The sequence below is a fragment of the Pongo pygmaeus genome, chromosome 13 (genome assembly GCF_028885625.2).
Source record: "Pongo pygmaeus isolate AG05252 chromosome 13, NHGRI_mPonPyg2-v2.0_pri, whole genome shotgun sequence".
In the NCBI taxonomy this organism is placed as follows: Eukaryota; Metazoa; Chordata; class Mammalia; order Primates; family Hominidae; genus Pongo; species Pongo pygmaeus.
In genome coordinates, this window is record NC_072386.2 from 38687047 (window position 1) to 38700607 (window position 13561).

At 42.6% G+C, this 13561-nt stretch overlaps 1 protein-coding gene across 7 annotated transcripts in view; it reads right to left on the minus strand.

Annotated features, from left to right (window-relative positions):
* Positions 1–13561, minus strand: part of ADAMTSL1 (ADAMTS like 1) — a 443802-nt gene that overhangs the window by 127539 nt on the left and 302702 nt on the right. For all 7 annotated transcript variants that reach the window (XM_063650521.1, XM_054500641.2, XM_063650519.1 and 4 more), the window contains one exon: positions 11863–12988. In XM_063650521.1, coding sequence (XP_063506591.1) covers positions 11863–12988 — 1126 coding nt within the window. The remainder of the gene's footprint in view (positions 1–11862; positions 12989–13561) is intronic.

Here is a 13561-nt window from a genome sequence, read left to right on the forward strand (position 1 = left end):
AAGAACAAGTTCTAGTTCTATTTTCTTGTGCTGCTATGCTACAGAAGAATCTGTCCGTTTCCTGATCTAGTTGTTAAACTCCACTACGAAGCCTTTTTCAATCAACAGTGTCTCCTTTCTTCAGTGAGATTATAAATTATTATCTCATTCATAGTTCTCTCTTCAGTATTCAGCATAGTGCTGGCACACTAAATAAATACGTAATAAATACTCATTTGGTTACCTTCAAAGCAACGGGGCTGAAAATGATTATATCCACAATATAGCATAGCGGACAGTGGTTCAGAGGACAGACTCCGGAGCCATTAATGATGGGATCAAATCCCTGCTTTGCCACTTAGTAGCTCTGTAGCCTTGGGCAAGTAATTTACTTCTCAGTGACAGTTTCCTCATTTATAAAATGAGAATGATAGTACCCACCTAGGGTTGTTGTGAGAATTCTGTATAAGCTGATGTATTTAAAAGACACAGAAAAGCGCCTGGCATGTAGTAAAAAACTACAGAAATGTAGGTGATTATGATTTTGTTACAGTTGTTAACATCGCCATGATCATTACCATTCACTCTTCATGCCAGGGCTTATAAATTCTAGGTGTTGTGAAGACATGGGGAAATGGGAAATGTAGAGATTTCAATGAAAAAACATAAATTGGGTGTATAGAAAGGGAGCAACGGGTTTGCTGTGCATGGGACAAGGGAGCAGAAAAGAGGAGCAGAGAAGTGAGGCCACGTAGCACGTTGGGTTGGCAACTACCTTAATTCTATTCTTGACTCAGGAATCTCTGAATAAGGACAACTAGTTATTTCCATAACTGTATTAACATCATTAACCAAATACTGAAATTTTAGAACACTTAAAAAAAAAAAAACAACTAGCCAGAATTCTGCAGTTTCAGAAAGGAATACAAACAAGAGCAAATGAGTTAGAGCTGGAAAACAGTGAACTCAGGAGCAAGTAAGCAAAGTTTGTGCAAATAACATGAGCCCCAAATTCCTATTTATACGACCAGATGGTGAGGTCTTTTCCTGATCCTAAAATGAGTATTTTTCTGCTTAGGGATTCCTTAGATTAGGATAATGGAATCTACCACAAAGCAGGAGTGGATGCTAGTATTTATAGGCAAATGTATATGCTTTATATTATTGAATTCTTACTACCATGTTACTAGATTGATGTTATTTTCCCATTTTAGAGAGCAGGCAAAAGTTCACAGAAGCAATTTGCTCAGCTAGTACATGATGGCATCAGGAGTAAGGAATGACCTTTGACTGTTCTTAAACTGACAGCATCCAGGAATTCACTGGGGCCTAGTTGGCAGCCTTATGGTTTGGCCTCATTTTCGGTGGTTGCAGGGGCAGGGGGGTAATTAACGTCAAGGGTTGTAGTTACTTAGGGAAATGGACAATCACTAAAAAATATTCTGGATTTTAGATACTTTCAAACGGGAGGCAAAAGGAATGCTCTGAGATCTCCTCCGTGAGCAGGATTACTTTTCTGAAACCCAAAATTACAGTAGCCCAGAGGCTTGCAAGGGAAAATTTTATTTTGTACAAAAATTTTGGGCAACAGATTTGAGGTTCATGAAGAGTTTCATATCACCATTTGGCTAGGGCAACTTTTTTTAACCTTTGCTGTTTTTAATGTAATTGCCAACTAAAAGTTATTTAATGCCAGAAGCTTCATGGTTGCTCAGATGGAAGTATAGAAAATATTTTTGGAATGGGAAAGGCCACCTGACCACACATTCTTAACTCTGGTCTTCTTTTTGCCAGACCCTTTAACTTCCTTCTCTTTCAGAAGTTCATAGAGTCTTGAATTTGCTAATATGTGTATTTTATCTGCTTGCTGGGTAACTCATTTCAAATGACAAACCTCTGCATGAAATGACTGACTGGATTTCCTATCCACTTGGGATAGGGGTCCTCAAACTGCAGCCAATTACCACTTGCTTTTATAAATAAAGTTTTATTGGAAAACTAGCATACAAATTAAAGTATTATCTACAGCTGCTCTCACACTATAATGACAGAGTTGAGTATAGTCCGTTTAAGAATAGTCAAAGGTCATTCCTTACTCCTGATGCCTGCAAATCCTAAAATGTTTACTATTTGGCCCTTTACTAGAAAAGTTTGCTGACTTCTGGCATATAACATGGAAAAATTTTCATTTCTGGTTGATCTCAGTGACATCCTTATTTATACTAAAACAGTTAACCACTTTTCTGGAACTCTGCCATGTGCTAAGACCACTCTTCCAGGAAGAGTAAACTAACTGCTAGGGGGATCTCTGGAGATCCCCTAGCATTTCAGGGAATAGATAGTCCCTGACTCTAAGCCTCACTAGTGCTGTCTGGTTGCCACTGGTTGTCTACTATCCTCCAATGCTCTTCACCTGCATGATTCATGATGGTCATTTCTGCGACCACTGTGTTGACACTCAATACTTTCCTTTTGTGAGGCTTATGTATTTACTGGGACGGTTCTTTTTTCTCTGGCTTGCTATTCTTACACTTTTCAACTGGGAAAAACATTTGTCATCTCCATTTCCTTTAGCTCTATAAGGGAAACAAGCCAAACCAAACTGAAATGGGCTTATTTTTCCTTCCCTATCTTCCCTGCCTCTAGTTTTTATATTATCTGCAAACTTGGAAACTGCATTTCATGTGCTTATGACTTGTACATAGAGAATTATTCACAACTATGGTTCTGAAATTGACCCTGGAGGAATTTCCCATCTGATCCTCACTTCCATTCTGAGAAGTTTCCATCTGCTGATACTCTGTGTTGCCCAAGTTAAAGACTTCCAAATACGCCTTAATTCATCTCCTATTCAACACCACTTTGGAACACTGTACAAAACATTCTGGGAAATATAATCATTTAGAGGCTACAGATTTCACTTTCCTATCAGCTCAGAGATGATAGCAAAGAATGTCAGTAGAATATCAACATCCCCTCGTGATGCCTGGATTTAGGCTGATAATTCTCCATCGTGCTGTTTTCCTAGAAACCTTGCTAACCCAACTCTTTGAACAACTACCTAGATGTTCCTCAAATAAGAGTGAAGCTGCTTAGTTTGAGATGTCCTGGAAGACAGTGTGATACAATGGCCCCATGTCTAAATGACTACGATTTTGGATACTGGCAAATGAGTATCCATTGTGTGTCAGGCACGTTACAGACATTATTTCTGTTCTTTGCACTTCTGCTAGTCTGAAGGGCAGAATAAAAGTGCCTAATTGTATTAGTATCATTTTAATTTAACTAATAAGAAAACCAAGGTTCAGAGAGATAAAAGTAGACTCACAATACTAAGTGGCAGAACTGGGATTTGTGCCAAAGTTGCTCTGATTCCAGCCTTACTGTCTCCTACCACCGTGGGCTGCCCTTTGTGTTAACTGATGTGCCATCAGGTTGCCCCTCTGGCTGAAGGGGGTGGGGAGGATAAGCTGGGAACACCTAGGCCCAGAAGAGAAGGAAAACAGGGAACAGGCTTAGGGATTAAAAGGCTGAAATTCCTTAGACTTAGCCATTTCCCTAGGATTCCATGTTAGGTGGAGTATCACCTGGGAGTGACCTCCCACCCACAGGAAGAAATAAGTATTTTCTTCAAGCATCTAGTTTCATATTATTCTTTATGTTCACCTGCATTCCTTTTGAAAAGAAAAGAAAGTCTTACTTAAAAGCTTACAGACTTAAACCAGCTGAGCTATGAGGAATCTGTGATTTTGGGTTACTCCTGGTTCAATAGTGTTAAGTGGTAAGCAAGGCCTTCCCTGACAGTGTGGTGCTATCAGCAATATTGAGGTGTTTCTTGGGGGAATGATCAATCCTCATCCAGTAATTTTTCCTAATTTGGTAATCCAATGTGCAGTGCCAATTTTGGAGAATCTGGCTTTTCTACAAGGAAGTCAGCACTGCCCTTCCAGGTATTGTTTCTAGAACTGGATTCAGACGTAGGAATAGTGAACATATATTTGTCCATATTACGTAAGCCTCCTGGTGTTAGATGTAGAGAAGGATAATTTACCAGATTCTTTGGCTAGGGGTGTTATACTCTATCCAAAAGCAGACTGGAGTTAGCTTTTGCCTGAGTCTCATCTCCAAATGTGTGCTCAGTGTTTATATAGAATGACTGAAAGCGAGGAACAGTTTAGCTTCATATTGCCTGTGGTCTAGGTCTCTAACCACACATGTGCCTGAGCCATCAACACTGCAAACATACGCAGTCACAGACACACACAAATGTAGCAATTATAATGTTTGCTGAGTACCTAATTTGGTGCATATTTGCATATACATGTGTATATATAAAGGTAGAGCTATCAGTAGAAGAAAAGGCTATATTTAAAGCAGTTATGCCAAAATAAAAACAAAAACCTCATGAGCTGGAAGCCAGTTGGCTAGAATATTGAATGTTAATTTATGCTGGGTCTAGTTGACCCCAGTGGCCTTCTTATAAAACAGTGGCAAGTCCCTGTATTCAACTAAGGTTATAATCAATACAAAGAAATAGTTCCAAAAGCCAGACTGCTTTGGATTCAAATCCCAGCTCCATTAATTTTTTTTTTTTTTAGATAGTCTCACTGTGTTACCCAGGCCAGAATGCAATGGCACGATACCAGCTCACTGCAACCTCCACCTCCTGCGTTCAAGTGATTCTCCTGTCTCAGCCTCCCAAATAGCTGGGACTATAGGCATGCACTACCATGCCCAGCTAATTTTTGTATTTTTAGTAGAGACAGGGTTTCACAATGTAGGCCAGGAGGTCTCGATCTCTTGACCTTGTGATCTGCCCACCTCGGCCTCCCAAAGTGATGGGATTACAGGCGTGAGCCACCGCGTCTCGCCCCAGCTCGATTACTTTTTAAGTGAGAGACTTTGAGCGAGTTAATCTAACATCTCCATGCTTCAACTCCAATATCTGTAAAATTGGGATAGTAACTTCAAAGGGTTATTGTGAGGATAAATGAACACCTGAAGCCCATTGTAAGTGCTCTATAAATGTTACCTGTGTTGATGAGCCTGATGATTTCTCCACTGGCCTGGATGTGGTGGGAGATGGGATGTGATGGGAGATTTACTCTCTGTACTTATACACACTACAGCAGTGCTTTTCAAATTGCACAGTTGTGTCACAGAATCTCAGGGTTTCCTGAAACTTCTTTAGTGGAGAACATATGGGCAAGTCAGAAATGTTTAGTTAGGAGCAGGTATCATTCTGGAACTCTGCCACAATGGCATATTAGAGACTGGAAATCCAGATTATAAAAAACCTTGCAGACTGCAGTCTCCTCACAATAAGAAAACCTCCCTCCTAATCGTGGGCATCCAACTATTCATTCCTTTATTTATTCATTCAGTTTTTTATTTGTTGAGTGTCTATCATGTTCTTAGAATTATGGAGAAAATAAGACACATTCTTAAATATAGGCCCTCGAGAATGATTAACAAACTCCAGAAAAACTAACAGCTAATTTTAATACACAATGGTAAGGCCGAGAGAGTATTATGCATAGGGTACTATGTGGGTGATGGAGGGGGTCATCTGACCTGGCTTTGGGGATAGGCTTCCTGTAAGGAAGGGCAGGAGTTAGCCAGACAAAGTGGGTCAGAAGGCCCCACGCACATTTGTGAACAGCAAGTATTTGTGTACTGCTGAAGGGCAGAGCTCAGTTCTATGAGGTCAAGGATATGGTAAAAGATGAAGCTGGAGAGATAAGTGGATGTCAAATGATAAAAGCCAAGGCATCTGGACCTTATCCTCAAGTGATGACAAGCCACGAAAAGAATTTTTAAGCATGAAAGCAGCATGGACAGGTTTGCTAGAAAGATGCTCTGGCAGTAGCATGGTGAATGGTCTAGAGCAGGAGGCAGTAAACTTCTTTGTAAAGGGACAGATAGTAAATATTTTAGGCTTTGAGGGCCACCTGTAGTCTTTGTTGTATATTATAATTTTTTGTTTGTTTTTAATAACCTTTTAAAAATGTAAAAGTCATTCTTTTAATAACCCTTTACATGCCTGGTTTCAAATCCCAGCTCTACCACTTATTAAGTGTGAGACCTTGAGCAAGTTAACCTAACAGCTCTGTGCTCAATTTCATTGGCTCTTTTAATAACTCTTTAAAAGCCATTCTTAATAATCCTTTAAAAAATGTTAAAGCCACTGGCTGTAATTTGCCAACCCCTGGTCTAAAGAATACAATTATGAATTAGGAAGCTGTTGCGATAATCTAGAGCTGACAAAGCAAACCTGTGCTTCTTCAAAGTGATCCTTGAATCTGGCTTCAGAGTCACCTGTGGTGCTTGTTTAACTCCAAATTATGAGTCCCTACTGTAGAAAGAGTTTCTAATGGTAGGGGAGGATGTGGGAGTCTACATTCTAACAAGCTCCTGTTAATTATTATGCACGTTGGATTTTTGAATCCCTCTTCAATCTACTTTTAAAAGTTTAAAAGAGAAGTATTCTACAAGTTGGAGTTCAATACAAACTGGGGTCGTACGTTATTTCCTCCTACACCGGCACTTGAAGGTTTCTTAGTTTCTGGAGAGAAGTGTTCTTGCCTTATTTATCATCTCAATGTATCTAATGCCCAGTAAAGATCAATAGTGTTACAGGGGCTACTACAATGGCCCCTTACTAGCCCCCGACTTCCAATCAAGCACCTCTACAATCCACATGCCACAAGTTAGCCCATGTGAATCTGCAAAATGCAAATCAGATCATGTCACTTTCCTGTTTAATATCCTCCAAATTCTTCCTGTGGTACTCAGAATAAAACCCGAACCCCTTCTCTTGGTCTCCAGTTACCCTTACAACCTCATCCCATACCACCTCTACCTTTTGCCTCCCTTACAACAGCCAAATGGACTTCTTTTGAGTTCTTTCAACACAAAGTCATTGTCACTTTAGGGTTTTAGCACTGCCTTTCCCTTGTCCAGGAGTGTTCTTCCTCCTCACATCACAGTGCTGGGCACTGGTCATCATTCAGACAGATCTTGGCTTATGTTTGATCTCCTTAGCACACCCATCTAAAGCGGTCACCAAATCATTCTCTTATCACACCCATTTTAATTTTCTGCCTGACACTTATCACCACCTGATATTTTTCTTGCTTACTTTTATGTGTTTGTTGCCTTGCTCCATTCATTTGTTAATTCATTCACTATTATTTAGTACGTTTGGTGCCAGTTACTGGGGATACAGCAGTAAAGAAAGTCTTTAGCCTTGTGGAAAGGCAATCAACAAATATTTATATAACACATCAGAGAATAAAATTATCTAACTAGAGTTAAAAGGATAGACAATGATGAGGGGTGCTCTTTTAGATACAGTGACAAGGAAGGCCTCTCCAATATGTGCCATTTGAACAGAACTCCAAATGCATGTAAACTCCAAGGGAACATAGTTTCATTTATCACAATATCTCCAGCAAGTCGATGTATACCTGGCATATTCAAGTTAGGTTAGTAAATACTTAAGCAATGAATAAATATGCATACCTCTTTCTTAGCCCTTATAATACTGCATTTACTCCTCTGGCTCCCAAACTGGACTTTGAATTTCATCAACAGGAAATGAATCTTCTTTTCCTCCATCCCTAGTATCTAACACAGAGTCTGGCTTAGAGTAGGCATAAGACTGTTTGCAGAATAAAGGAAAAAGGAAGTAGGGATTATGATGAACCAGCCAGTCATAACACACTAAGGACACTCTGTAAATGACTGCTTGAAAAGTTGACAGACATGCATTTCTAAGAACCATGGGAATTTCAACTAGTAAGTTATATAAATGATGAGACACAGTAGTATCGGAATGATTAGTGATTCTTTTCTAAAACTAAATTCTTTCAAATCAAACTTTAGAATATTTAAAAGCAAAGAAGTAACAGACTTCTCTCACTTTTTCCTGACCTGGACCTATCTTGATGGCTCTTGCTGTTTGGGGGATACTTTAACAAATTGCAAAGTCCCACAGACCAACACACACAGCTGAATCTTGCAGATGCTCAGAAGGTAGATTTGGGCCTTTAGCAAAAACAGACGAACTGAACTATAACACTGGACATTTCAGCACTTCTGTTTGAAAATAAATGAGCATTTCTGAACCACTAGCAGACATAGTAATGATGACAAGCAATGAAACCCAGCACAGGAAAGGTCACCAACAGCCCACAGCAAAGCAGTCCTAATGGCAGCTCTGTGCCTTCTGCATGATCTGTGCAGATACATTCACTCTTTTCTTAAACAGAACTTGAAAGATATAGAAAACTAAGCTCCAGCCATATTTCTTATTGAGCAGCCAAGAAAAATGGAAAAATTGTGATGTCAAAGGTCAGAAATGGAAATGTCTTATTTTTCCTTACCACATGCCATTAACGTGCATTGAAAAGCTTAGTCAAGGCTAGATCCAGAAAAATAAAAAATGTGATGGTAGCAAAAACTGTTTGTTCCTGCCTGTCAGGTATCTTCCCTCTTACCCTCTTAGTGCTACCCTCCCCCACATCGATGTCCTGGATGATGGAGGATCCAGGACTTGCCCTCTGCTTGCCTAGGCCCAGTGCTTTAGTGTTCTTAGCACCTGGCTGCCATGTCTCTGTTTCTATCAAGATTCCACTGAACCTTCTCCATCTTAAAGCCATTGGAGTTAGACTCTCAATGCCCATTAAGGTAAAAATTAAAAGGGCCAAAGTGTGTTTCCTAAGTGCTATTTCAAGAATTATTGGTGTTCCTGAGATTACTAAGCCAAAAAATTGTTCAGTGATTAAAGGAGAACTTTGAAAACACAGCATACTATATTGTCCACTTGGAAAGTCACAACACACATTGGAATGCTTAAAAGAGTAAAATAAAAAGAAAAATCCCAAATAATTTTCAGTTGGGGGATAGTGAAATGTATTCAGGAACAGTAATCAGCTGTTAAAAAAGGTAATATAGACCTCTACATACTATTATGAAAACATCTCATAGACATGCTGTTAAGTAAAAACCGAGTCACATTTCTGAACATGACTAATATCCTATTAAAAAACCCAAATCCTATGTGTGCATATATGCTTTTTATGTAATACAGTAAAATATAAACATTCTAAAAGGATGTATACCAAATTATTAAGAACGATAGCCTCTGGGAGCATTGGGGGGAAGAGGGAGGCTTACACTTTTTATAGATTTAGATATTTGAATTGTTTTATGGCCCTTTTATTACTTTTATAATAAAAAATCAAGTGCGATATTAAAAAAATAGACATAAAATCCAGCAGTACATACATCTGTTTAGCTTTAAGTTTGCCCTTCTCAAACTCATGTGATCACTGAGCCTGTTCGTGGAGCATTTAGAAACAACTTGTGCCACAACTTCTGAAGTTACTGTGGTCAAGGTTCTCCCATCAGCATATGGGTTTTAACCTTCCGTGGCCTTCTGTAAATGAGGGAAGGAGGTAGGAGGGACATCAGAGATGATATGGTACAGTCTCCTCATTTATGAAATGAAGAGACTAAGACCGTGAAAAGTGAAGGGCCTTGGCAAGATCAGATTGGACCCCTCGATGCTTGTCTACCTCCTTCCACATCATTCCTGCAGTCACCAGGTGACCTAGATGGGCCATGGGCCTTGGATTTCATAAAAAGTCTCCAACACTCAAAGAAATTGTCAGGACCTCTAATCCAGGGGCTCAATGTTCTCCCCGCAGGCAAAGGCTGAGCAGAGTCCTGATGACCCCTTCCCATTGCCCTGGCTCGTTCCACAGCTTTTTAGGAGGAAGTAGGAAGATGTTAATTTCCATCTTTTCCCTCATGCAGCCAGTCGTGATTCCCTTCAATCCCAATAGTACCAATCCCAGGCAATAGGCCCAGGGGATAGAAATAAAATGTTGTACCTACACTTGATAAACTGACTGGCTGGTAGAGGAGAGGGCATGATAGTGGTGTAATAGGTACAGCAGGTGCACCGATAGGACTGAGTTGCAGGGCACCACCCACCTGAGTATCAGGCCACCCCTCATCACCCTGGGGCCACACACTGGAGCTGCCACTCAGTGACCTCAAAGGGCTTGACTGAAATCTTTCCAACCATGTTATAAGGATTTTTTGGGGAAAACGACAGGGATCATAGCAGTTAAGCTGATCAAGGAAAGTATGAGTAGTGGGGGCTGGAGGGCGAGGGCGTGGACAGAGGGGCACGTTAAAAGCACAAGCTCTGGGGCATGCTGCCTGTGTTCAGACCATTTCCAGTGTTTCTCTGTGGGTCCAACATCTGTCCCTCAGTTTTCTAAGATGTGGTAACTACAATAGTACCTACTAGTTCCTACAATTTTGAGGGAAAATTAAACAAGATAATGCCTTTAAAGCACTGAGCACTATATCTGGCATACAGTTGGAGCACAAAGAAATAATACTTAGTATTGTTATCAAAGGTATTTGGTATATAAGTACTAAGGCTGAGAGGCAGTATTATTGATATTACAAAGGCAAAAAATGATGTATGCAGGATGGACAAAAGTTATTATATATCTATTCACCGAGTCTCAGAAGAGTAGACAGAACTCTTCCTTGGAATCAGATAAACTTGATATTGAATGCTTGTTTCAGCTCTTACTAAAATGTGATCTTGGGTGAGCTGCTGAACCTTGGTTTTCTACATAAAACTGGAGGATAATGTCAATCTTGTGAATTGAATGTTAGAATAAAAAATGCAGTTACTTATAAATAAACTTGGCATAGTGCCTGGAACAATAAGTGCTGGCTTCTTTCCTTCCTTACCAAAAGCTAGCAAGCCAGAGAAGACTATTAGTCAAACAACAGCATTTAGATATAGACTTAATGAAAAGAGCATTATGCTTGGATTCTGAGAAGATAGGTTAAAATGAGGAATCTAGACTAGAGGACTATGATTCCGTGATTGTTTAAAGTGACTACCCATAAGGAAGTTCTTTTTGTTACATATCGTAGCTCTGCCACATAATAAATACAACCTTTAGTAAATTACTTAACTTTATGTATTTCCTCTTCTATAAGGTGTGGATAAAAATTGTATCCACTTCTATTCAGTGAAATAAAACACATAAAGAGTTTACATTTGCCTGGCAGATAGTCACTAATCAATTAATGACAACTATCTTCATTGCCAGGGCCCCTGTAAAGATTAAAAGAGACAAAATATGTACAAAGTAAGGCACAGGTAGTGGTAAAAAATATTATTAATTCTACTACAACTATTGATTCTACATTATGAATGGCTATGACCCAGAGAGACTAGGAAGTGATACATGCTGTCATCCTGATAATGATACATCAAAACAGAGACAACAGGAGATATTAGGATAATCAATCACAGGTCCCATTGAGAATAAAAGCTTTCTGGAAAAAACAGCCTTGTCCAGCCCAGACACACGATGGGCTCACCCATGGGAAACAGCAGGTGCTGGCTGCATTCTCTGCCCGGCCCTGGGGGACCACACACACGGAGTCAGTGTTCCAGTGTCAAAGCTTTTCCATGGTTAATCTTACAGAGTAGTAACATAATAATGCCTTGGCCTGGAATGATGTCTTTCTGCCAAAAGTTCAAAGCTATCCAGAGAGTATCTCATTTATCTTTGGGATCCTACAGGGATGGGGGTGCGTAGGCAATGTTGCTATTCCCTTATAAAGATGAGAACAGACAGTTTAGAAAAATGAAATAGCTTGTCTTTGCTCCTGTAGTCTATCAGTGCTAAGAGAGGGCGTGCACCCCATGATGGGGTCCCCGAGGCCAGCTCTAAGCCCTACCCCTGGAAACACCTTGAAGAATGTGTAAGTAGTGTGACTTGGGCCAGATGTGGCCCCTTGCCTCCCTCCCAAGACCAGGTTAGCTACAAGGCTCACCTGTCACCGAACTGAACTTCTTCTCCATTCCTGGCCCAGCTGATGGTAGGCCTTGGGTGGCCGACGGCCTCACAGTGCAGAAGAACACTCAGTGTGCCGCTGGCCAGGGCCACCGTCTGCCCCAGGTGGGTGACCACCTCCGAGGCTGAGAGCTGCTGGGCCGCTGAGATCTTGCGCAGGATGGTGGGCTTGCGGTGTGGCCTTCGAGAGCCTCCCGCGGCGTCCCCGGTGGAGGAGGTCCGTAGGGAGCTGCTGAAGCCAGACACATGTTTATGAGGCGAGATGGCCACTGGGGGAGTCCTGCGCTCCGAGGGCTTCAGGAGCGTGTCCTGGTGTTCCACGTGGCTGCGGAAGATCTCCTGGGCCAGCTGGGCCACCAGGTGCTTGCTGTAGAGGTCGCGCAGCTCCTCGGGCTGCTGGGAGAGGTTCCTCAGGATGTCGTCCAGGCGCCGCTGCTCGGTCACCATGGTGAAGGGCAGGTGCAGGAGAGCTTGCTCTGCGCCCGGGTCCTCCTCCGAGGTCGTGTTCCTTTCCGCGGAGTCCTGCGCCTCCCACGAGGCCAGCAGCTCTCCGGGCCAGCCGCCCTGCTCCAGCAGCCGGGAGACGAGGTCGTCGTAGCTGCTCCCCGGGTTGGCGGCCAGGCCCCGCTTCTCCGCCTTGCTGCCGTTGGAGAAGATCCCGTTCTGGTGTTTGTGGGTCTGCAGGGCCTCCTTCGGGCCGGCCTTCCTCCCCGCGAGCGCCTCTTCCTCACTTCTCGGGCTCAAGGGCCGGGCCACGAGCTTGCGGTTGCCTCCGATGAGCTTAATCACAAAGTGCTCCCGGGCCGGGCCCGCTGAGCAGGTGTAGACGCCTGCATCCGAGGGCTTGAGGCGGTGGATCTTGAGATAGCCAAAGGGGGCCACCGTGACGTGAGTAGAGCTGATGAGGTGCTGGCCGTCCTTCTCCCAGGTGATGAGGGGCTTGCGGACCCTGCGCGCCGGGCAGCGCAGCACCACCGCCGTCTTGGGGAGCAGGTAGGCGAAGCCCCCCACCACGAAGTGCAGCTTCCTCTGCCTGCGAGTCTGGATGTAGACCTTCCTGGCGGCCGCGATGTGCGGGCTGTGCTTCGTGGACGGCCGCCCGGGCCCTGGAAGGAGAGCCAACCCGAAGGGACAGAGAAAGAGGTGGGGAGAGAGAAAACCCAGGGTGAGATGCAGCCAGGAGAGAGGGGCAAAGGAAAGGACCGGAGTAGAGAAGAGAAGGAGAGATGAAGGTGCCGGAGGACGGGAGAGAAAGTATTCTTCAGGGTTTATTTTGGCCGGGGCCATCCTTTACTGCCCGTGTTTTTCGGGAGGACCTCATTCCCGGCGGTGGACCATCAAGCTGCCACCACAATCAGAACTAATGAGATGCAGTGGGCAACCCAATGTCTCCCTGCTGGGCCTTGTTGCCCTTAGAAGCTGAGATGCAGAGTTCTAGATGGAGGGGGATCCCGGGGGAAAGCATTTCCTCTCATTAAAATAATTTTTAAACAAGAAATCAACATCATAAAAACAGGCAGAGGACAGAGAGGAGAATGTCTTCCGCTAAATGTTTGCCTTTTGGGTCCTGCAAGGCACCAGAGCCCTAAAGGACATGGTAAGGAGAGCCTAGAAGTGTTGCGGCTCTAGGGATTAATATTAAACAGAACAAATCTGTTTAGAGTCGTTTAAAACCCCAG